Genomic DNA, 23,061 nt, shown 5'->3' on the forward strand with positions numbered 1-23,061 from the left:
CTGTTTGCACATTGGCTGGAGTGAGTTAGTCTCAAGACTAAACAGGATGAGTGGTTTTGGGTGATCCAGAGCTACAGCAGCTGCTGCTGCAGGGCCTCAGCACAGCCACCCTCAGTAATCTTGCTAAACTGGATTTTAGGCTCAGAAAAGCTCTTTGCAGCAGCCACCTTTCCCCAGTCTATCGGGAGATTAACACTGAGGTTTGAAAAGGCAACTAATGCCTCTGTGAGGAAAATAGATCTTTACCTCTGTTATCTTCAAAAGCCAAGGAGAGAAAGGCAGACTGAAAGACATGTCAACTTTCTTCCCCACATCCCACAAATACTCTTCTTAAATGTAAGTAAACACGTTTTTCCTCACAGCAGAACAGCCTTAGCTCTGACCCTGGAGCACTCACAGCAGCGTATGAGACTGTTTTATTCTCTTTTGAGATCTGTATTTCCTTCTCAGGTCTGTGGGTTTTTTAAGCCATAAATGAAGAGTAAATTCTTTGCTTTTTATTAAGCTGGAGCAGTGTCACAGCTCCTTGATTATCCCCAGGGGATTTATCACAGTTTTATATTAACCATGCTGTGGGCACAGACACCAGCACTGGCTCAGGACCAGCCAGGATGTGGAGCTACAGAATTCCTGCCATGCTGGCAGTGCAGTAGTGAAGGGCAACAAGCACTTTCAGTGGTTTCCTGTGGAGCAGAATCTGTTCAGGAGCCCCGTGGATGGCAGTGAGTCCTGCCAGAGTCAGCACTCAGATGCTGCCTCAGCTGGGATCATTGGGGTTCCTCTGCACCCCCAAAGCCTCAGGAAAGCCCCTTGGTTCCAGGCACAGCACCTCCAGAGTGTGAAAAAACAGCCCAGATGTGCAGTCTGATCCCAGCCTGGATGTGCAGGCAGATCCCAGGATGTGCAGTCAGGTCCCGGCCCAGCTGTGCCAGCAGTGCTGGGGACAGGGGCTGTGCCAAAGGCTGTGCCTGGCAGGGTGTGCCTGGAGCAGCTGCTGCTCTGCCCAGCTCTGCCCCAGGATGTGCCCATGGACAGGGCAACCCCAGGGCACCAGCCTGGAGCAGAGGGATGGTGGCCCCAGTTGGAGCAGAGGGATGGTGGCCCCAGTTGGAGCAGAGGTGACCATGGTTTGAACAATGCCTGAGCCTTGTGCCAGCACAGACCAGCACACCTAATTAAACACACAGCCTTGATTGGAGCCAGGCCCCACTTCTCCAAGGTGTCCTTGATTCCTTCCAGCTCAGGTGCCAGGGTTGGAGGAGTGCTGCACAGTTATTGGGGCTGACAGGATCTCAGATTCCTTCTGATAGGATCCTGATAGCTCATTCTGTGTAAGTGGAGTTTCCAAGATGGAGCTCTTACATAACCAGAAATGACTTTTTGAGGGAAGTTTTGGTCCTCCCACTTTCCCAAACTGTCCTTTCCACAAGACTTGCAAGGTGTCCTTTGGCTGGAAGGACAGCACTGATTTTGTAGCAGGGATGCTGAAACCAGAGCCTGTCAAAAAGCAGACAAGAATTTTTTTATCCAAGAAAATCCTTTAAATGTGAATCCATGCTCAGCTCTTCTCCTGGCTACCTTTTTCCCAGTGCAAGCAGCAAGAAGACTGGAAGCACAGGCAGTGCTGTGGTGCTCTGGGACCCAGCCTGGGTTATGTTACAGCAGGACACAAAGTCCCCTGATGGAAACCAGAGAAGTTGCAGTTACCACTCACGTTCCTCTGCTCGTGCATGGCCCAGCTCTTCTGGAATGCTCCTGGTTGTCCTCTCCCTGGGGAGCCAAGGAAGGGCTGGAGGGCTCTGCAACACAGAATTCCCTGTGACACCAGCACCTCTTTGCAGTAGGAGCCTCTCAGTGGAAGGTTGTGTTCCTAGCCCTGCACAGCTATTCCTGTGTGCTGCACCAGGAGTGCTTCCTGCTTTTCTCTTGCAGGGGAATGCAAATGTATTCCAAGGAGTGGGCAGGAGCTGGGAACTCCTGAGACATCTGGAACTGGAATTGTCTCACCTGCAGCTCAGATATTTGGAGTTCATAATCATAATTACTCCTTGAGCTCCTTCTCAGGTGCCACAGCCCAGCTGTGCCACCCTCAGGGGTCTGTTCCCATCCAGGCTCTGGTGTTACAGTCCAGATCCCAAGGTGCAGAGCAGGAGCTGAATCCACCCTCTCCTCTCTCTGCAGGCACCAAATAAAAGCTCTCTGTCCTGCCCTGACTCGGATAGATCCCAAGCTCCATATCCATCACCTGGTCCATCCACACCCTCGGGCTCTTTGCTGTCTGCTTTTCATCTGTCAAAGGGAGGAAGGCACTTTCCTCCTCAATGTGACAGGGCTTCTCCCTGCCCTGCCTGGGGCTCCCTGGGTTACAGCAGGGCTGGAGCTCTTTGAAAAACACCCGGAGGTGTGAGAGGAAAAGTCATTAGCACAGAAAAAACCCTGGTGGCTCGAAAGATCCTTCTGCAAACTGCTGCTCCAGCTTCATTAAAAGCACAGCCCCAGGCTCTCATTCCAACAGGATGGATTCGCTCTGGGTTATCTAAATGAGAATGATCATTTCTGCAGGGGGAGGAAAAAAATAGAGGAAACCAGGAGGAATTATTCTGTATGAATTATGTGCTCAGCTTTCATACTGACCTATTGAGTCAGCAGTGAGAGCTGGATTTCCTAGAACAGCCTTTCATGCTGGATTTTGCAGATATTCTTCTTTTCAGCCCTGAGAGATCACTCGAATGGCCTTTCTCACACCAGCAGTGTGGGCTCCAGCCTGGATGCAGGGAAATAATGGAGTCAGCAGCAGTTATCCAAATCATCCATCCTTCTGGATTCCAGCATTCTCTGTGCTCCCTCCTGGCAAGGGTTGGGCACGCGGGCATTGCTGCGGGTGGGGATGGCTGGTGTGGAAATGGGCATTCCAGCTGGACAGCCAGCTCCAACAGCAGCGATTCCAGCTGGGAAAATGTGATTCCTTTGCCTGATAACAAAAGCTGTCTGCTGCTTTAGCTGTTGAGCTGCATTCCTGTGGAATGAGAGGCTGTGTGGGCAGAAGTGGTAGGCACACAGTGCCATGGTGGTGGGAGAGGCAGGATTATCCCTGCTGGAACAGCCAGGAGGTGGATGGACCTGGTCACACAGCCTGTCCCCTGTGCCACAAACCTTGACACTCATGTCCCTTGGAAGGTGATGGCTCCCTGGAACCCCCCTGGATCAGGGGCTGTGTCACTTCTGACCCATGAGAAAGTTTTGTTTGCAGCTTTATTTCCCATGTGAAGAACTGACAGATGAGGAAAACCAGCCCTCTCTGCCATGGTTCTCTTTGCCTTGCCCACCTGGGCAGGGGTGTAGCAGCAGAATACAAGGAACACAAGAAAAAAAGATGAATCAGATCCTCTTCCAGAAGCCTCTGCTGAGTTGGAGGCTGTTCCTTGTTGCATTTGGTACATGCAGAGACTGCAGCTGACATCCAGTACAAAGGCAGCTGCCACCACGGGTCACTGTGGAACACAGATCCAGCAAGAACAGGAATCAAAGAAGGGCATGGCAGCTAAAAGATGGAATTATAAGAGTTGATTCCTGATGGGTGGCAGGAATATTTACAACCAGCTTATTTTACAGAAGGAGTTATGGAGATTTTAATTGTAAATTAGAAGGCGAAGTCGCAGGGCAGGAGGGGTGACTGATGATGATGATTTTGTATTTTGCTTTTTAAGCTGTTTCTCAGCTGGTTCTGCTTGCACACCGGTGCAGCTCAGTCCTTCAGCAGGGTGCTGGGTGTGATTACACTGTGTGTGTGTGTGTGATTTTGGGGGGAGCTGCCATCTGAGCTGCCCCTGATCTCCCTGCAGATCTTCCACATGACCTACGACCTGGCCAGCGCCGTGGTGAGGATCGTCAACCTGATTGGGATGATGCTGCTGCTGTGCCACTGGGATGGCTGCCTGCAGTTCCTGGTGCCCATGCTGCAGGACTTCCCTGACGACTGCTGGGTGTCCCTCAACCGCATGGTGGTGAGTGCCCAGCACACAGCACCTGGCCCTGCTCTTGTTCCCTCCTCTCTTCCCTGTTTTATCTTTGCCCCCTGTTGCCACTCTTCCCACTGCCCCTTTACAGAGTGAGGCCAACGGACAGAACCCTCGCCAGCTGTTGGATTTTTCATCCCCTTGATAAATAATATTAAAAAAAGTCCTGCAGGGACACTGTGCTGGGACAGGGGGACAGGTCCTGAAGGGACACGGAAGAGGGAGGCAGGTCCTGCAGGGACATGGGACAGGGAGGCAGATCCTGCAGGGACAGAATCCTGGGACAGGGAGGCAGATCCTGCAGGGACACAGTGCTGGGGTTTGGAGGCAGGTCCTGCAGGGACATGGGACAGGCAGGCAGGTTCTGGAGGGACACAGTGCCAGGACAGGGGGACAGGTCCTGCAGGGACACAGTCCTGGATCAGGACCCAGCAGAAGGCAGGAGCCAGGCTCCCTCTCCTGGCACCAAACAGCAAGGAGCACTCATGGAAACTGCTTCCCGCTGAAATCTCAGTATATGAAGTCCAGAGACAGGGCTGGGGCTGGTCCATAATTCCCATTGCTGATCCCTTTGCCCCCTTGAATGGGTCAGTGTGACCCCACACTGGAGTGAGCATGGTCAGGGGATGAGCAGCCAGACTGCCCAGTGCCATCCAAGCTGTGCCCTGCTGTTGCTGGGAGAGGGTTTGACACCATATGGCAAAGGCACAGTGAATTCATGGTACCTTTCAACCATCTCACTGAGAATTCAGGAGCTTTTATTCAAAGGGACAATGTCCAATTGATAAAGCAGCAAAAACTGACAAAGCTTAAAAAATTGCCTATTTTTGCAGTTCTTAACCTCCAGATTCCCCCAGCCAATTTCTTCTTGAATAAAGGAAATAATCAGGCACTGGGGCAGAACAGAACAAATGTAAAATGTATTAAAGCTGTGCCAGCCTGCCCTGCCTCCCACCTGCAGGGCTGTGGGCACAGGCTGCCCGTGCCTGTGCTGCTGCAAGGTGCCAGGCTGCCAGTTCTGCAGCCTGGCACCCTCTGCTTATCTCCAGCAGAACAGCCAGCCATGCAGCAGCTGCCTGGGCTTCCCTGTGCTGCCTTTTTATGGTTTATGTGGGGAGCAGTCAGAGGTTGGGGCCCCACTGTGCTGCTCAGGGCCAGGAGGATGCTCAGCTCCTCATTCTGGGGAGCTCAGAGGTGCAGCTGAGGTCTTGGGGTCCCAGGGGTGACTTGGCCATGGTGCCCTTGCAGGATGGCTTCAGAGCAGCACGTTTGGACCACGATTCCCTCATCCCAACATCTGGCTGCTGATGGCAGCAGCAGCTCCTGGCTCTCCACATCCATCCCTCAGGGAAGAGGCTGAAGCTGCTGGGGGTGAAACTGCCAGCAGGAAGGGTCTGCAAAACTGGCAGGACATGGGACAGAGGAAGAAAAGATTCAGCCAAGGCAAATCTCAGCAGCAAGGCTGGGGAGAGAGGGCAGGATGCATTCCAGGAAGGCTCAGCAGGCTCCAGGAGGGCAGGGGAGGGAGCTGCTATCCAGAGCAGAGCTTTCCTCGTGCTGCAGCCTTGTCTTCCCAGCCTTGAGAGCCTCTGAAGCTGGGAATTAAACTTGCCTTGGAGGATTTTTTCTGCTTCTTCCCTGCAGCTAAATCACCTTGTTCTTTTGTTTCGTTCCACTTAAAAGAAGTGGGGAAAAAAAAAACCCATTATCTCTGAAAACAGAGCCTCAGGAAAGTGGGATGAAAAACTGGAGAGATGCCCCACCTATAGTTCAGGGGGCTTCCACTCCAGAAGCTGTACAGGAATATGCCAACCCCAAAATAGCCTGGGGTTAGAATATTTAACAAAGAGTGCAGTAGTTCCTGGGGAACCAGAAAGGGTTTTTTTTCCTCTTGAGAATGTCCTTTAATCTGAGAAGATTTCCAGGTGTGTCACTGGGACCAGTGGTGGATGTGGATGGCATTACCAGTGAAACAATTGACATCTAATCTGGAGGGGAGTATTGAGAGAGGCCACAGAGTCAGGAAATGAGAAACTGGAGCTCTGGGCTCTTCTCAGGATTTGGTGCCAGGGTGTGGATGGAAGGTTCCAGCAAGGCTCTGAGTGATGGACAGAGCTGGGAGGGGAGAGGACAGGATTTTGGAACATTCTGTACCAGCCTGGTCGGGACTCTGAGGAGATAAATAAATATCCTTGGTGCACGGCTGCCCTGATTACACACAGGAATCTGGGAAAAGGGAATCTTCTGAAGCTGCTGCAGCCAAGGGGAGCTGGAAGTGAGGTCCTGCTGCTTTGGAGGTTTATCTGTGAGTGACTCTGCTCTGGGGTTTCCCACCACTTAGCACTCCATTTCCATGCTGCAGGGAAGGAAGATTCATCACCTCCCATCTGCTTCCTAAAGGTTTGATCCTCATCCAGGGGATCTGTGAAGGGTCTGGTGTTGCCAAAATCATCTCAGGGCCTGGATAAATCCCCGAGTCTGGTTCATCTCGGTGTTTTTCACATGCCTCATGTTCCAGCTCCAGCATGGAGGCAGTGGGTGTCTGGCTGGCTCCTGAAATGACAGGGCAGGATGTTTCCAGTTTTAATTGCTGAGCCCTGATCCCAGCATTAGCTTTCCTGCAGTGCACTTTTATTAAAAACTGGAGACACTGGTAAGTGAGCTGCAGAGTGTGTGCTGCTCCCCCAGAGCCAGCCCCAGAGATCTGAGCTCTGCTGAGCCCTGAAAGCTGCTGGGAACTCGTGGCCCCCTTCCCTGGGTGCTGTGCCGAATTATAAATTATTATTATAATTTTGAAATTAAGGGGCTCTCAGGCAAAGATATGGGAATTAGGAATAACAGTTCTTTACTAGGAAAATTAAAATAGAAATGCAGTATTACAAAGAACAATCCCAAACCCTGCCAGAGTCAGAATCCAAGCTGACACCCGTCAGTCAGTCAGGGTGGTGGCAGCAGCCCCATTCAATGGTGGCTGCATCCTCCTGCAGTGGCAGATGTGGTTCAGCTGGAGCAGTGCTCCTGGAGAAGGTGCAGTTTCCTCTGAAGGTGCAGGGATGATGTGGAAAGGTCTGGCTTTCCTCTGGGATCCAGTGGAAAGAAGGTGCCTTGGTGTCCCAAATCTCAGTTTTTCTCTGGGTAGGAAAGGCTTGGCTCCTGCCCTGGCTGGAGCATCTGCCAGTGGGATGATGGAATTTGATCAGTCCCACAGTGGGGCTGAATGGGGCAGCAGCAGATGATATCTCCTGGAGGGAGGATGGGCTGTGGAAAGATAAAGATGATTGCCCCAGCTGGTTTAAAGCTGGCCCATTAGCAGATAATATGTGCCAGGGAGATGCAAGAGATACATACACATTGCTGGACACATCCTGTACTGCAACCCAAGACAGGTGGGAACCTGGAGCCAGGGGTGACAGGCACAGGGAGTGCCCTCCCCAACTGGGGCCAAAACCAGTCCACACCAGGATGGTCAGGGCAGAAGGGCCCATAATTGGGATTATTGGCCTTTCCAGGGAAGGCAGGGTGACAGGCACCTCCAGGGGCTGTGCAGGGAGGCCAGCTGGGAGCAGCATGAGATGGGGACAGCAGCAGGGCTGGAAAAGAGGCAAAAGCACTCCATGCACAGGGCTGGGTAAGGTGCTGTGAGCCCAGGCAAGGTGTGGGTGCCCAAGTCTGGATCTCCAGGAGCACAGGGTGCTTGGGAGGTCTCCCAGGAAAGGCTGCCTGAGGCAACTGGGACAGGGACCCTCAGAGCCTTGAGAAGATCCCTGCTGCCAGGTGAAGGCCATATTCCCAGCTTCCCTTGGAAACAAGCCCAGAACAGGCAGGTTCTGCCCGAGGTGAAGTTTGACCTGTCATCTCCATGTGTTCCCCTGCTATTCCCATCCTTTAAACTGGATGTGAGGAGTGTTTTCCCAGCCTAGCAGTCCCAGGGCAGGGCAGAGACAGCTCCTGAGTTCTCCAAATCAAGAGTAAGCCCCTATCCCAAGAACTTCAGTACTTCTCTATGTCTTCACTCATCTCACTCCTCTCCAGTGAGGATTCAACCAGACACACTGCCATGCACATCAGAACCAAAACACCCTGTCAGACACTGCAGTTTGCCTTCAGGTGCTTCTGTAAGGTTCTACAGAACCCAGCAGTGCCTTTGAAGTGTTCCAGGGAAGTGTGTCCAAGTGTTCAAAGGTGGATCTGAGCAGGCCAGGCTCTAATGCCAGAGAAGCCCTTCCAGCACTGCCAGTGTGGATGTTAAAAACAAACCAGTCTGAGAAACTGCTTCAAAGTCTTTTCAGTCTTTTTTGCAAAGTCTCTTCGTGCCCTCTTGACTGTGAGCAGGCACAGATCTGTAGCTCTGCTTTTGCTTGCTTTGGGATTTGTTTAACGAGGAGTCATTTTCCCTCTGCAGTTTAAGGCCTCATTTCCCTCCTCTAATGGGCCATTTTAGCCACTCCAGTATCTGTGGAGTGGTGCAGCCCTGCTGCCCTGGGGACTGCTGTACTTGGGTATTCGATAGGGGATGGCTCTTACAGGAATGAGCTGTGGCAGTGTGAGGCACCTGGTGCTGATAAACCCATTCCACACTGCATTTGGAACCTCTTCTAGGCTGGCCTAAAGTACTGTGGGCTTGACCTGTCTGTGTTCATCGTGTGGAAAACAAAACACCTGAAAGCTAAAGAGGCACTGAGACCTGAAAGTGAAGAATCATCACAGGGCATCCAGTGCTCTTCACACTTGGTATCCTAAAGGTAATTGCCCTGAAAGGCTTCCCCTCCACACAAGTGTCTCTCTCTGAGCAGTCCTTGATGTGCTTTCCCAGCAGAGCTGGGGTGTGTTTGGAAAGCTCTGTGTTTTCCTGCAGCTCTCAGCCTCAGCTGTCTCCCCAGCCTGTGCTCACAGGAGCCCTGCTGCTGCTGGGAATTGTGCTGGCACTCGGGCTGTGCCATTCCCAGCCGTGTTTGGGCAGGCTGCAGGGGCTCTGCATATTGCATGTTACAGTTTTGGATGACTAATTCCTACAAAACACTGGCAAGCTGCTTTGTAAACAGCACTCCTGAGCAGCAAGTTGCTGGAAGAATGGCTTTTAAACCTCGAGCCTGCCTGGTACCCAGATGTTCACAGCCACTGGCAGCCAGTTTTCCAGCTCAGCTATTACTGCTCTGTCTGCCCAGATTCCCTCTGGAATTTCAGCTCAGTTTCCTTTGTCCCTGCTCTCAGGTCCGTGGTGATGTGCTGCCCTGTTAAACTACTGAACCCAGAGAGCAGCATTGCTGCAACACCCAGTGAGGAATGAGGAAGGAATTCATTCAGCAGGGGATGGGACAGGACAGCTGCACTGCTCCCTGGGGATGTGCTGCCCACTTTGCAGGGATGCAGCATTTTGAGCAAAGTTTGACAGCTCTTCTGCTGTCTCAGGATGAGGGACAATAGATGGGCTGAAGCCAGGGAAGTCACAACAGCTGCCCTGAGTGCAGGGCCATGGCTTCAGACTGCCAGGAATGCAGGGCTGAGGGAAGGGGGCTCCTGGAAGTGCAGGATGCCTGTGGGAGAGGAGCAGAAGTGGGTCTGCAAAATGCCACAAAAGCTGGGGGTGGAAAATGCACCCAGCACTTCTTTGGGCAAGCCACAGGGCCATAGCCCAGGGCTGGAGGCAGAGGAGCAGGAGGGGTCACTCCTGTGGCCTCACACCTCCAGCAGCTCCTGTGGCCTGACCCTTCCTGTGCCCTGGCCAGGGGACAAACCCCCTGTGCTGCCTGTCAGGAAAACTAACCCACCAACGCCAGAGGTTTATGTCCAAAAAGGACACAGAGGAGTCCTTTCTGCTTTAATTGAATAAAGGGAGAGGCCATGGGGCATTCCCCTGGGATCTCTCCAATTTTTGGAGGATGCAGCCTCCCTTTTTATCCCAATTTCCTGACTGCATTTCCCTCTCTCTTTCCCTATGGGCTGAGATACTTGAGAGGCACAGACTTCCCAGAACACCTGACACCTGAGATTCCCCTCCAATGTACAACCCTCCCTTTTAATTTTTAATTCTTATAGAATTAATTGCTTTTCCCCATTGCTTCTTCCAATATCCAATTTCATTTATCAGCAAACCTACAGTTTGTTTGTAAAGGCAAATATATTTTCCATTCACCAATCAGTGGAATCCATCCCATTGTTTCTTTTCTCTCTCTTAGTGCTGGTTTTATCTACCAGCAGATCCACAGCTCGTTTGTAAAGACAAATGCAACATTCCTCTCATGCCCTGGCCAGGGGACAAACCCCTGTCCTGCCCTGTCCTCTGCTCCTTTGGGCTGTGTCTCCTCTCACATGAGCCAAGGGTAGTCACCAAAGGTCACTTTGCCCAGTGAACTCCAGAGCTCCCAGCACTGGTCACAGGAGGATTCTTTGTTTATTGACAAGCCACCAGCAGGCCTGTGCATTGACCTTCCAAGGTGCCATGTGTCTGCAGAGCACCATCCATAACCTGCCCCTTCCCAGGAGCAGGGAGCAGCTGAGGAAAGCCCAGTGCTGCTCAGTGTAACCCAGCAGAGGCATTTTCACATCCTTGCAAGAGCCATGTGTGGTGACAGACTCATCAAGGTTTCACAGCAAGAGCTTGCTGGCAGATAATCCCCACAGGATGGCAAATGCACCTCGAGCTGTTCTGTGAGCTCAGGCTATTCAGAATCACCAGGAAACTCGTGCCAGCTTTTCTCCCTGTGCCATGATGTCACTGCTGAGGTGCTGCCTGTGTGAGCTGCACAAGGTGTCTCATACCTCGCCTGGCAGGATGTTGCTGCTCTCAGATTGCACCATTTGTAATTCCTCAGCTCTCTGAAAAAGCCCAATTTTGCACTGAGAAGAACTTGCTGTCCAGACATTATCAACTTCATTTTCTGCCCTTCTCATCTCTCCAGGTAATGACCAGAGACCCTGGCCATTTCCCAAATTGCTGGGCAGTGATTTTCCCCACTCTGAGATGGTGCTGCTGGCAGCCTTGCTCGGGCTTTCTGCTACAGTTCTCAGTTAAAGCCCATTTCCCAGGGGAGAAAATTATTTGCTTCAGTTCCCTCTCCCACACATGGGTCACTGTGAAAACCTCCAGTGCATCATCTTGGTCTATCCCAGGTTACCAGTGGGACAGACTGGCTGCCTTCCCTGCTGAAAAAAGCACATGGAGTCTAAAAACTGGGGCCAAAGTGGTGATCTCAGATCATGGAATCTGGGCTTATTTTACCAAATGGACTGAGCTGGGCTTGTGGAGTGGTGAGGGCTCTGAAGGCACTGAGGTTCTGTGAGGGATACAGGAGTTATGGGATTTGAGGGGTTTGGGGTTTGAGACTCCACAGCCCTCCTAGCTTTCAAAGATCTCCCAGCTCTCCAAGCCACTGTCCTGGTTTGAAGGACAGGTGTCTGCCAATAAAGGCAGGAGCTTCTCTTTGAAATGGAAAATGTAAACCCCCTTCCTCCAAATTATTATAATTTTGAAATTAAGGGTCTTTCAGGCAAAGATATGGGAATTAGGAATAACAATTCTTTACTAGGAAAATTAAAATAGAAATGCAGTATTACAAAGAACAATCCCAAACCCTGCCAGAGTCAGAATCCAAGCTGACACCCGTCAGTCAGTCAGGGTGGTGGCAGCAGCCCCATTCAATGGTGGCTGCATCCTCCTGCAGTGGCTGATGTGGTTCAGCTGGAGCAGTGCTCCTGGAGAAGGTGCAGTTTCCTCTGAAGGTGCAGGGATGATGTGGAAAGGTCTGGCTTTCCTCTGGAATGCAGTGGAAAGAAGGTGCCTTGGTGTCCCAAATCTCAGTTTTTCTCTGGGTAGGAAAGGCTTGGCTCCTGCCCTGGCTGGAGCATCTGCCAGTGGGATGATGGAATTTGATCAGTCCCACAGTGGGGCTGAATGGGGCAGCAGCAGATGATATCTCCTGGAGGGAGGATGGGCTGTGGAAAGATAAAGATGATTGCCCCAGCTGGTTTAAAGCTGGCCCATTAGCAGATAATATGTGCCAGGAGATCAGGGGCACTGCCCCACCCATAGATGGGGACAGAATACACATTGCTGGACACATCAACCCAACACAACCACCAGAGAATTAAACTTCTCATGTAACATGCCCCAACTGTGATTTCTGGGCGCACTTCCAGGGGTGCTTTCCTTCCCCATATCCCTGTCTGCCGTGCCGTGCCCCGTGCTGAATCTGTGTCCTGTGTCCCTGCAGAACGACTCCTGGGGGAAGCAGTACTCGTACGCCCTGTTCAAGGCCATGAGCCACATGCTGTGCATCGGCTACGGGCAGCAGGCGCCCGTGGGCATGTCGGACGTGTGGCTCACCATGCTCAGCATGATCGTGGGCGCCACCTGCTATGCCATGTTCATCGGCCACGCCACCGCCCTCATCCAGTCCCTGGACTCCTCCCGCCGCCAGTACCAGGAGAAGGTAAGGACAGCCCTGCTGGGGCTCTCTGTGCTGTCCAGAGGGAGCCCAGGGTGGGTCTGTGTTATCCAGAAGGATCCCAGGGTGGGTCTGTGCTGTCCAGAGGGAGCCCAGGGTGGGTCTGTGTTATCCAGAAGGATCCCAGGGTGGGTCTGTGCTGTCCAGAGAGAGCCCAGGGTGGGTCTGTGTTATCCAGAGGGAGCCCAGGTGGTTTCCATGCTGACTGTAGAGAGCCAGGACTGTCACTGTGAGACGCCAAGGGTGCTGTTTCTTGGCCGTTCATCCCCATCTGTGGAGGTTCTTGGACCTCTAAGGCACCAACTCTGAGCTCTTAGGCTTCTGCTTTGTCAGGTATCTTGTAAATAATCAAAGCAGCTAGTAGTTAAAAAGGTTATTTATTACAAAGCACATCTTATTACAAAGCACATCAGTCTCAACAGGCAATGGCAAAAAGCAATGGCAAAGCAGCAGCAATAAGCAATAAGCAATGGCTGGAAGCCCTGGCAAAAGCCAATGGCTAAAAGCAACAGCTCTCCCCAATACAAACTCTTATATAGGATTTTCCCAACAAGCTCAGACACAAATTCAGACCACCACTCCTTAACCTATTAGAATTCCAGTTTCTTAGCACGCCAGGTTATGTATAGAACTACACATACAATCTATCCTGTTCTATCTGAAAAATGTCAGCAGTATTCTTACTGTAGCTCTGTTATGTCTAAATCCTGTCTACAGCTATGGGCCTGGAGCCTCTATTGAAGATATCAGTGTGTTTCAACCTTCACTAGAACACTCACTGCTACTGTGGCATTTGAAACCTTTCACTTACTAAAAGCATTAGAACTCACCCTAAAATTACTGGCTTACTTCTACATAAATGTCTACTTTATGTGTGAGAGGCTTAATATACTTCAATCCATCCAAAGGCTTTAATTCAATCCCAGCACTCTGATTTCTCTCTGAAGAATTCAGAGAGACCCCTGACTCACTGACTCCAACACCCATCCATCCACTCCAAGACCTCTCAGGAAAAAGCAGCAGGATCAGTTAACAGCAGGGCAAGGAGATGATTGTTGTCATCTCTGCCTGTCTTTGTACACCAACACTATCAATGTCAATGGTACCTAAAGTTGTAAGCCACTTCTTCCTTTCCCACATCTTATTTCAAGCCCCAAGTGAATGTTCCAAGATGTGCAGCTTTTGTTTAGCAAGTGCTCTCTTTAAAAGTATCCAGATTATTCACTCCAGTGCTCCTGGGTGAAGCTCAGAACGACCCCCAAAGCCTAGATCAAGTCTGGGGAGCTCAGAGCAGGTTCCCCAGGTAGGTGTGGAATTAATGTCATCTTTGTTGGATTGCAGAATGGAGGGTACAGCCAGAAATGTCACATCTGATCAGGCTGCCATTGCCACAGTCACTGAATTTGTGAGCATCCAAAAAAAGCACCTGCCCTCAGCTGGTGGGGCTGGGGAGGTTTTCTGGCCAGGGTCTTGTGGGTACATTTGATCTGGAGACCAAGAAGAGGAATTGTTGCTATTCTGACCCTGCCAGGGGTAGTTTAGGTGAGAGGGGAGCATGTGGACAGCAGGCACTGCTCAGGTGAATTTTAATTTCAGGAAAGAGGTGGGATGACCTTGGAACAGGTTTGGGACACAGGGATTACAATGAGAGCAGGGCAGAGGGGGAGAGCACAGAAGACCAGAGGCTGACTCATGCTTGGAGCATAGGGAAGATCCCAAACCACAGCTAGAGCTGAAGGAGGGGGAATGCCCAGGAGAAGAGTGTGGAGAGCTGGGATGCATGCAGAGCATCCAGAGTTTTAGCTCTGTGTTACAGCTGAGCTGGGCTGATCCTGACAGAGAGCAGGGCACGCCAGAGAGAAGGACACTGCAGCACTAGGAATGCAGGCTGATCAGATCTCAGGATGCAGAACATTTATTCAAATGTGTCTGGAGTAGCACAGAAGCTGAGGAGTGAGCTGCAAACCCAAGCACCTGGCCAGCCTGGCACAGCCCAGACTGCACCTGCAGCCCTGGGCACTCGGGGCTCAGGCAAGGGCACGGCTTCACCCTGGCAGCTGCACTCCAGGGAAATCAGTCCCAGGAAAGGGGGTGGCAGGCACAGTGGGAAGTGTTAAAGCCTTGAGAGAACATGAGGATGTGAGTGAGAGGGTTAACAGACCCAGGAGAGCTCTGGCAAAGGCAGCAGGACTGGACCAAATATTTCCTATGGCAGGTCCATTTCCTGCTATCCTTTGAGGATCAAAGCCTCAGGGATTGAGTAAATTCATTTTCCTCTTGCAAATGGGGCCAGTGATGGCCTAAAAACAAATATGTATTTACTTTCTGCATTCCTTAGCACTTGAATAGCCATGATTAAAATGAGGCTGCTGCGTGATTTGCAGCCCTGCAACTCAATTTATTTCAGCCCTCCTGGGACAAAGTGTCTGGTGAAGCAGATTACAGAGACAATCTCAACAAGTTTGGAGGTTGATTGGTAGAAGCCAGCAGCAATTGAGAGACCTCTGCTGAACACCCTGAGGGCTCTGCCTGTCCCTCAGCACAGCTCAGGCCAAGGAAAGGGACACAGTGGAGAGGGGAGGAAATACAAACACTATACACAAATACACAAATACAAACAGGAGAGAAGGTCAAAGCTGGAACTGCCCTGGGAGGCTCTGCTATGTGGCACCCCAGGACAAGGTTCAGGTTTTTGGGGAGGTTTCAGATTATTCAGACTTCTGCCAACCCACTGGTTCTCCCCTTGAGCAAGCAGGGCTTTGGAAAAGAGGAATAAAAGCCAAGCTGTGCTGTCTGTTGGTTCAGGAGCAGGCTTGTCTGTGAACACTGGGACATTCAATCCCTGTCCTGCCAGAATCTCCTCCCAGAGCCTCTTCCTTCATGCTGTGCTGTTGTGCAAGGCAGGGCAGCTGGGTGGGGTGCATGGAATCATGTGGAATTCAGAGAGGATGCCCCCCTCCAAGCCAGGGGGGTGCTGAGGTTCTGGTACCAGGCAGAGTCCCTGGCACAGAGCACTCCAGAGCTCAGGGAGGGGGCACAGCCATGGGGCAGGGCCAGCCCTGACCTCCCTTCAATGGGAACAGCCCTTGGATGGGGCTCTCTGCAGGGACTGTTTGTCCCCAGCCCCAGAGGAAAGGGAGAAAGGACCTGTCTGTCCCATCAGAGTTTCTCATGGTCACAGAGAGCAGGACTGGCAGCTGATCTCTCTTAACCTCAGTATGGAGTTAATTCCACAGTATCCTTGCACCCAGGACTGGTGTCTGCATGTGAGACAGCACCACCACAGGTCCATCCTGGGGCATTCTGGCAGGCACATTTCCCAAGTAAACTGAATGTAACTGAATCAGTGGGACAGCTCTGCCCAAGAGCCCCTTCTTGGTCACCCCAATGCCCCTTCTCACCCAGAGCTCCCTGCCACTGTGCTCAGCTGGGCATGCCTTTCTGGCTTCCCAGACCTTCTCTGAGCTCATTTCTTCTCCCACATTAGTTTGCTAATGAAAAACTTTGCAGGAGCTTATTTTTGAGCCCAGTGAGTGCCAGAGCTGGTGCAGGTGCTGGTGGAGGGGCTAAAGGACAGGAGCTGTGCATGGATCAGCTCAAGCCTTAACTTCATCACTGACTGCAGAATTACCCTCAGCCTGTGTAACTGTGGCTCACACCAGAGGGAGACTCTTTCCTGCCCATGAGAGGAACAGACCAGCCAGATATGCCAGCTATTTTCATGCTTTCTGCAGGTTCTGCCATTAATTTCTTTCCCTAATCCTGCAGCCCAGCTGGATGAGTGTTTCTGTCAGCCTCTCCTGCCCAGAGCTCTGTAACCTTGAGGGCTGGGGATGCTGCTGGCTGCAGCTCCTTGAGCAGGGCAGGGATGCTGGGGCTCAGTCTCCCATCCCAGTGAAGCAGGGAGGCTCAGATCCCCAGGGAGTGCTGAGAGGCAGGGATTGCTGCTGTCAGCACTGCAGTGCCCAGCAAAGCCCTCATCTCTCCTTCCTGAGCCTTGTCTCCACACTCCCTGCTCCCTGAGCAATCCCTCCAGTGCCTCTTGTTCTTAAAATACCTCTTGACTCTGGGTAGGGACTTGCACTTTCCCTTGTCATTATCCTGAAGCAGCACGTGCTGCAGCATGATTGCAGGGGGACAGGAGAGAGTCACTTCAGAAACCCTGCAGAGCCTGACACCACCCCAGCTCCTCACACCCTGCACAGCCCTGCTGCCCATCCTGTGCTCTGCCTGGCCAAGCACCTCAGCTTTGACATTTCAGCACCCTGAATTCAGCAGAGAGAAGCCAGGGAAAGTTCAGTCATGGAAAAAGCTGGAATAAAACAACTGGGATGTTCTGTCTCTGATGGGGATGTTGGAGCAGCATTTGTTGGAGGGAAATCTAGCTGGGGACCTTCCCTGCTCCTTCTTGGAGACCAGGAGTACAGTTTTATTAGCAGCAAGCTTAAAAAGTGATTTGGGCTTTTTTATGGTTCCTGTGGAACTCACAGCTCCAGGGTGCTGCAGAGCTCCAGAGTCTCATTAACCTCAGAATATTTAGACAAATTGACTTGAGGAAAACCTTTCAGGCATTGCTGAGTGCCCAGATGCAGATTGAGGACTGGTCACCAGTAAGATCTCAGGGGTCATCCCCACATTCCTGGAGCTCACAGACATTCTGGAGAAGTCTCCTGAGCCAGCATGGGAAGCTGCAGAGCTCACTCACTCCTTGGGTAATGTGTGTGAAGGAGAGGGCAGGGAGTGCAGCACTCCAGAAATTAAAGGTGTTTGCAGCACTTAATGAAATGCAAAATGTAATCAAACTTCCTAATTGGAAAAAGTTTGGAGAGCCTGGCTTTATCCTGTCATGCCAGCACTAGGTTTTCATTCCCTCTTTGGAGAGGTGGCCTGAGCACTGCTGTGTCCTGGGGTTGGTAACAAGGCTGATAAATGATAAATGACTGATAAGTGATGGTAACTGATAAATGATGGCCTTCAGTGATTGTGTCAGGGGCTCTGCTGTGCCCTGGGCTCCCAGCACTGCCCTAGGGCAGCTTTGCTTGTCTGCAGTCAGGGGGTTCTGGCTGCTTTGCAGAGTCAAAAGAGTGCAAGAAACAGGTAATGGGGTGTTCACTCAGCCAGAAACTCAGAAATTGTGTCAGTTGTTTTAGGTCTATTTAATCCTTTCTCTGAAAGAATCCTGGGTTGGCTATAAAACAGAAATGTTTGTTTAATGAAAGCCTAATGGATTCTTTTCAGAATGTCTGGTGGTGCAAAGTCCCTTAACCAGACTGGGGTCGAGCAGTTCCTGCCCTTGCAGGAGAATATGTCATTGGTGGACTTAAACTTGGCTTACCCATTCCTGAGAGAAGGCCCACTCTGAAGGTGTGAAACATGTCAGGAACAGTGGGATTACAGCTCAGATTCTGACATCTCCATCCTGGGCCTAGGGATTTCAAATTTCATTATCTGCCTGGGAATTCATGTTGGCACTTGAACTGCACATAGATAAATAAATAAATAAATAAGCAAATAAATAAATAAATAAATAAGGAGCTGATGTTGCAGTGCAGAGTCTCCCCCAGAGCCACCTGTCCTTCTGTTCCCTGCACACACTCCCTGCTCCCCTGTCCCCATCTCCAGCCTTTGGGGCCATATTTTACCTTTTTTGGGTTTTTTTTTTTTTTTGTTTTGGAGAGTGCTGCTGGGCCCTTTTCCCTGTCCCATTCCAGATGTGTGGATCCAGGGGCCTGACATCTCCACAATGTTCTGTGATATTTCTAAAGATGGATTGGCCAAACCTGCCCTGTGCTGTCCTAGTGCCCTACAGCAGGATGTGGCCTCTCCAGCCCAGTCAGACATTCCCTTCAGGGGCCGTTCCCAGGGCAAACAGCCTGTTTCCACAGCCATGATGTGCAGGTTTGTCCATATTGCATTCCCTGTGGGATGCACAGGTTTAGACCTTAGGACTCAGCACCCACATTTCATGCAGAGGGATTTGTCCCACAGCTTCTGGGTCTGCTTTCCTCAGAGCCTGGAGTAGCAGAAATGGTCAGGGGCAAACAAGGGTTTAATCATTATTGATCCTGCTCAGGCTGGGAATGAGATTGTCCAAAATCCCTGCCTGAACAGGGATTTCTGATGCACAGCGAGGGGAGGCAACTCATGGCCATCCCTGTGCAAGGAATGTTGGGCAGAAAGTGTGAGAAAAGCTCCAGGAATGGTCTGGAACACAGCAAGAGATCAGCAGTCTGACTCTGGGTAAGACAATTCCTCAAGGTACTGTGCAGTCAGGGAAAAGGTTCCAGGTTTTCCAGCAAGTGACACTTAGAACTCATTTTCTGGTGGCAAAATGAGCAAGGGCCATAATAGAGGAATCAATGAATCCAGCCTTTGGAAAGGCTCACAACCAGGACATCACATAAAGCTCTTGCAGAATGGAGGCAGCACCCAGATTTTTGTGACAGAAATTTTGTTCTTCTCTGCAGTCCTATGACTCCATGAGAATGACCATGTGGAGTAAGGATGGAACAGAACCTGAGAGTGGGAATATGAATGGCTTAAGAGAGAAAAAACCCCAGAACTCAGCATTTCCTTGGGTTTGATGATTCCTGAATGTGGGAGAGCTGCACTGTTTGCCTCCTGATCAGAGATCAGAGAAAATAACACAGAGATTCCATAGTATCCTGTCAGGACCCTCCATGTGCCTGGAGGTTTTCATCCTCAAAACTGGGGCAAGGAAAGGGTTGAGCCTGTTCAGTGGTTTATCCCTGCCAGAGAGAGGAGGATTCCTGATGGATATTGAGGGCATGGAAACAGTTAAAAGTATTTAGTTTTCTTTGGGCTGTGAGGGATCAGAGCTTTGGTAGAAGGAGAGGGAAGTGGTAAGAGAGGAGGGGAAGTGGCCAGCTATAGAAGCAAAAATATTCAGCTAAATGGTTTCCTTTTGATGTATTAATACCTCCTTCAAGGGCTATTTGAGGAAAAACAGACTTAAGAAAATGAGCTGGGATTTAAATGGGCTCGATTGTCTTCAGAGAGATTTAAATAATTCCTAAATGAGTGTTTTTAGTTGAACTCAGAGAGGCCACTAAGCTCTGAGCACAGGTCAGGCTGGGGACAGGGAGACAAGTGAGAGGCTGAGCAGATGAGCAGGAGGAGGGAGGAGGGGAAGGGGCTGTCAGGGGAGGCCTGGCCACAGCTGGAGGGCAGCAAAGGGACACCAAGTGGCTTTAGAGAGGGCCAGCTGAGTGTGGCATCATCTGCCTGAGTGGGGCCTTCAGCAGCTCCAGGCAAAGGGGGAAAACCTCAGTGACCCTTTGCTGTCTCAGCCACGGAAAGAAGGGATTGATGCTTTCAATTCTGACTCCATCTCTGCACAAGGGAGAGCTGAGCCCCCCAAAACCCTCATGGGTGAGAGGAGGGAGCACCAGCAGAGGCAGGAGAGACAAGATCTCCCTCTCCTGAGCCACGACAGAGAATGATGGCTCCTTCTTCCCCAGTTTGCTTTTATAAGCCTGATTTTCATTTGCAGTCGGAAGCAGCGCCTTTATTTGTGGGGAAGTGAATTTGTCCTGTTTTCCCTGGGAGCCTTATCTGGGGACAGTGGTGTCAGGGGACTGTGGCAAGTGCCAGGAGCACTGCAGAGCAGTAATTGATTGCTCTTTGTTGCAAAGCCATAAATCCACGTGGAATGGTGAATAAGCAGAGTCGCAGTCACCCCATCCAGCTTGTGCTGGTGGATTTTTGGAGCGTGGGGATGTTTTTGTCAGGGAGCAAAGGGCAGTTGAAGATGGGCAGCAAGTGCCAGTGGAGGAAAGGACAGGGGCAGGGGCTGCATCAGGTGAGGAGAGGCACCTGGTGACACTGCTCCATCACTGCACTAAAGCTGAGAGCCTAAGGGGATTTTTTGGCAAATCATTAATTCAAGAAAAATGCAGCATTAAAGCAAGCAGAGCTCTTTGTGGATTTTAGGTGAATTTAACAAACCTGAGACAGCAGAAGCTAATGCCTAGTGATTTCCCTTTCCACAGTGGAGTCCCACATACCCTGTGCCTGGTTTGCCATGTCCATGGGTGTTTCAGGCTGCAGTGGCAGGAGACATCTGTCAAAAACCCTAAAACTTTCTGCTTGGAAGACCATAACCTCCAACATTCTCTTTGTCCACAAGGGAGCTGCTGTTTTGCACTCTGCTGCTGCTTTCCACTTCTTTTTCCTCCCTCCTTTCCTCTGGGCACCCAGCACACCCTATCCTGCCACAGCCAGTCCCTACAGAGCCTGAGCCACACAGGTGATGAAGGGCAGGCAGAGGTGGTGACTCCCTTGCCTTTGGTCAGGCTTTGATGAGGAATATTTCCAGGCTCTGGGAATGCCAGGAAGCCCTGTGTGTCCCCTCTGCCACCTTGGCTCCTTGGAGTGATGCCCTTCCCTCCGTGGTGCAGATGGAGCTGGTGGTGCCAGCACAGGCTGTCCCTGGAGCAGGACCCGGGGCTGTAATGAGCACAACTTCACTAATCAAACTCTCCAGCTCAACCTGCACTAAAGGGACGTTCAGGGACACATTTATCAGGGAGAAAAGGGGAAATGGGGCTGGGAAAGGAGCAGCACAGTCCTTTTGTCAGCAGTTAGTGCAGGGTTGTGTCCTGTACTGTCACCAATGGAAGGAGAGTGACCATTCCCTAGACACACACCTTGTCCTGCAGCACCTGCAGGGCAACAGGACCCTGGTGCAGCCCTGGCCCTTGGGGAGGTGTCCTTTACTCACAGAAAGCACCATTCACCCCCAAAGCTGCTCTGCCAGCAGTCAGAGTGTGCCCTTGTATTCCTCGTAGAACTGGAAATGTGAACCATCAGGTAAAAATGTGGATGGATGGGGCACAGGAACAAAGGAAAGAGGAAGAAAGTCATGGGAAAGCAAAGGTCCCATCATGGCAGGGCGGGCAGGAACAGAGATAAAGTTCCAGCTGCAGGTACTGCAGCTTCAGCCAAATAAGTGGGATGTTGATCCCAGATGTGCCCCTGTGTTTGGCCATGAGCACACACCCAGGGCAGGTTCTGTGCTTCCCCTTCTGGGACAGCTCTGGAGCCACTGTCCTGCCATGTGCCATGGAAAAACCTTCCTTGGGGACACTTGGACTGCCCTGCTCCCATCCTGCACAGTCCTCACTCAGCACTGTTTGCTGGGAGGACACTGCTGGCCAGGCACTCCTTCGTCACCCTGCTCCCAGCTGGGGCTGTGAGGAGGGGAGCACAGGCTGCTCAGCACCCAGGGAATGAGGAGGTGGCATCCAGCTGAGGAAGAATTTAAAAGTTAAAACATGGGGCAGCCATTTGGGGAACACAGCAGGGTAATCTCCCCACGGATCAGAGCAGCCCTCCCTCCCGCTCCAGACTGCCCTGCTGGAGGTGAAGGCAGCAGGGCTGGCACACCAGCAGCCCGGCTGGTGGCTGGTGGCGTGTCCTGTTAACGTGCCCCTCGTGTTCCTGCTCAGTACAAACAGGTGGAGCAGTACATGTCCTTCCACAAGCTGCCCGCCGACATGCGGCAGCGCATCCACGACTACTACGAGCACCGCTACCAGGGCAAGATGTTTGATGAGGAGAGCATCCTGGGGGAGCTGAGCGAGCCCCTGCGAGAGGTGAGGGGCAGGGGGGCAGGGGAGGGGCAGGGAGGGCAGGGCACATTGCCAGCACCTCTGGCTGCTGTGGGGAGGAGCTCAGGAAGCTCCCATCTCATGTGTTTGGCTGTAACTCGGCATGGAGTGTTGGCTTCATCCGTGCCCCATCCACCAGCTATAAGAGGGGGCCCCTCTTCCCTTTCAGAGAAGCTCCCTTTCCTTCCCAGCTGAAGCCTGGCAATGCAGGCTGTCCCTGGTATGTCACCAGCTCCAGAAGGACCTGCCTTCTTTGTCCCCCAGAAATGTCCTCCATGGGAGGGAGAAGAGCTGAGCAAGTGCCAGCCAGAATTTAAAACGTTTTGCTGAAGTCTCAAAGGACACCCCTCTGAAAACACCTGGGGGGGGGGGGGGGGGGGGGGGGGGGGGAACGACAGCTTCCCCAGCTCTCTCTCTTCCCACTCCAGTTATCCTTGTTCCCATGGAATGCTGTGCTGGGGTGATGGGCTCAGCACCACGTCCTGGGTGGGACCTGCTGGGGCACAGAGCAGCTCCTGAGCTGTGACTGTGAGTGACACAGAGCCCTGGGGAGGCACAGCCTGGCTCTGGTGACAGCTGAGCAGCTGAACTGGCCTTTCTTCAGCTGGGGCTGGTGATCCAGCCTCTGCCTGGTGAGCACCTCTCCCTCCTCCCCTGACACTGTCCCCATCTGCCCGGGATCATTCTCCTCCTGGGCACATCGTGCTGTTTAACAGCTCATTGACAAGCAAGGGCAGCAGAGAAGGAGGGGCTGCCAAGGTGAGTTATGACACCTGCCCAGAGAAGAGCCCTGGGTTTTGTCAGACAGCATTTCACTGCTGCTGTGCTCCCTCGCAGCCAAGGTTTCCTGCAGAAACGGGAATGCTGCGTGTATTTGGAGGCTTGAGTGTTGAGGGGAGGCAGAGGGGTGAAGGCAGTGAGTGTGCTGCATGCTCTGAGCATCCAGAGCCCATCCAGCCTGCAGCAGGA

The 23,061-nt window shown here is 51.9% G+C and overlaps 1 protein-coding gene across 1 annotated transcript in view; it reads left to right on the plus strand.

Annotated features, from left to right (window-relative positions):
* HCN4 (hyperpolarization activated cyclic nucleotide gated potassium channel 4) overlaps positions 1-23,061 on the plus strand; it is a gene marked incomplete at its 5' end in the record, with an annotated part of 94,354 nt that overhangs the window by 55,179 nt on the left and 16,114 nt on the right. The window contains 3 exons of the mRNA XM_079317559.1: positions 3,843-4,004; positions 12,227-12,445; positions 21,931-22,077. Of these exons, the coding sequence (XP_079173685.1) occupies positions 3,843-4,004; positions 12,227-12,445; positions 21,931-22,077 (528 nt within the window). The remainder of the gene's footprint in view (positions 1-3,842; positions 4,005-12,226; positions 12,446-21,930; positions 22,078-23,061) is intronic.

The sequence above is a fragment of the Erithacus rubecula genome, assembly GCF_903797595.1.
Source record: "Erithacus rubecula genome assembly, chromosome: 14".
Classification (NCBI taxonomy): domain Eukaryota; kingdom Metazoa; phylum Chordata; class Aves; order Passeriformes; family Muscicapidae; genus Erithacus; species Erithacus rubecula.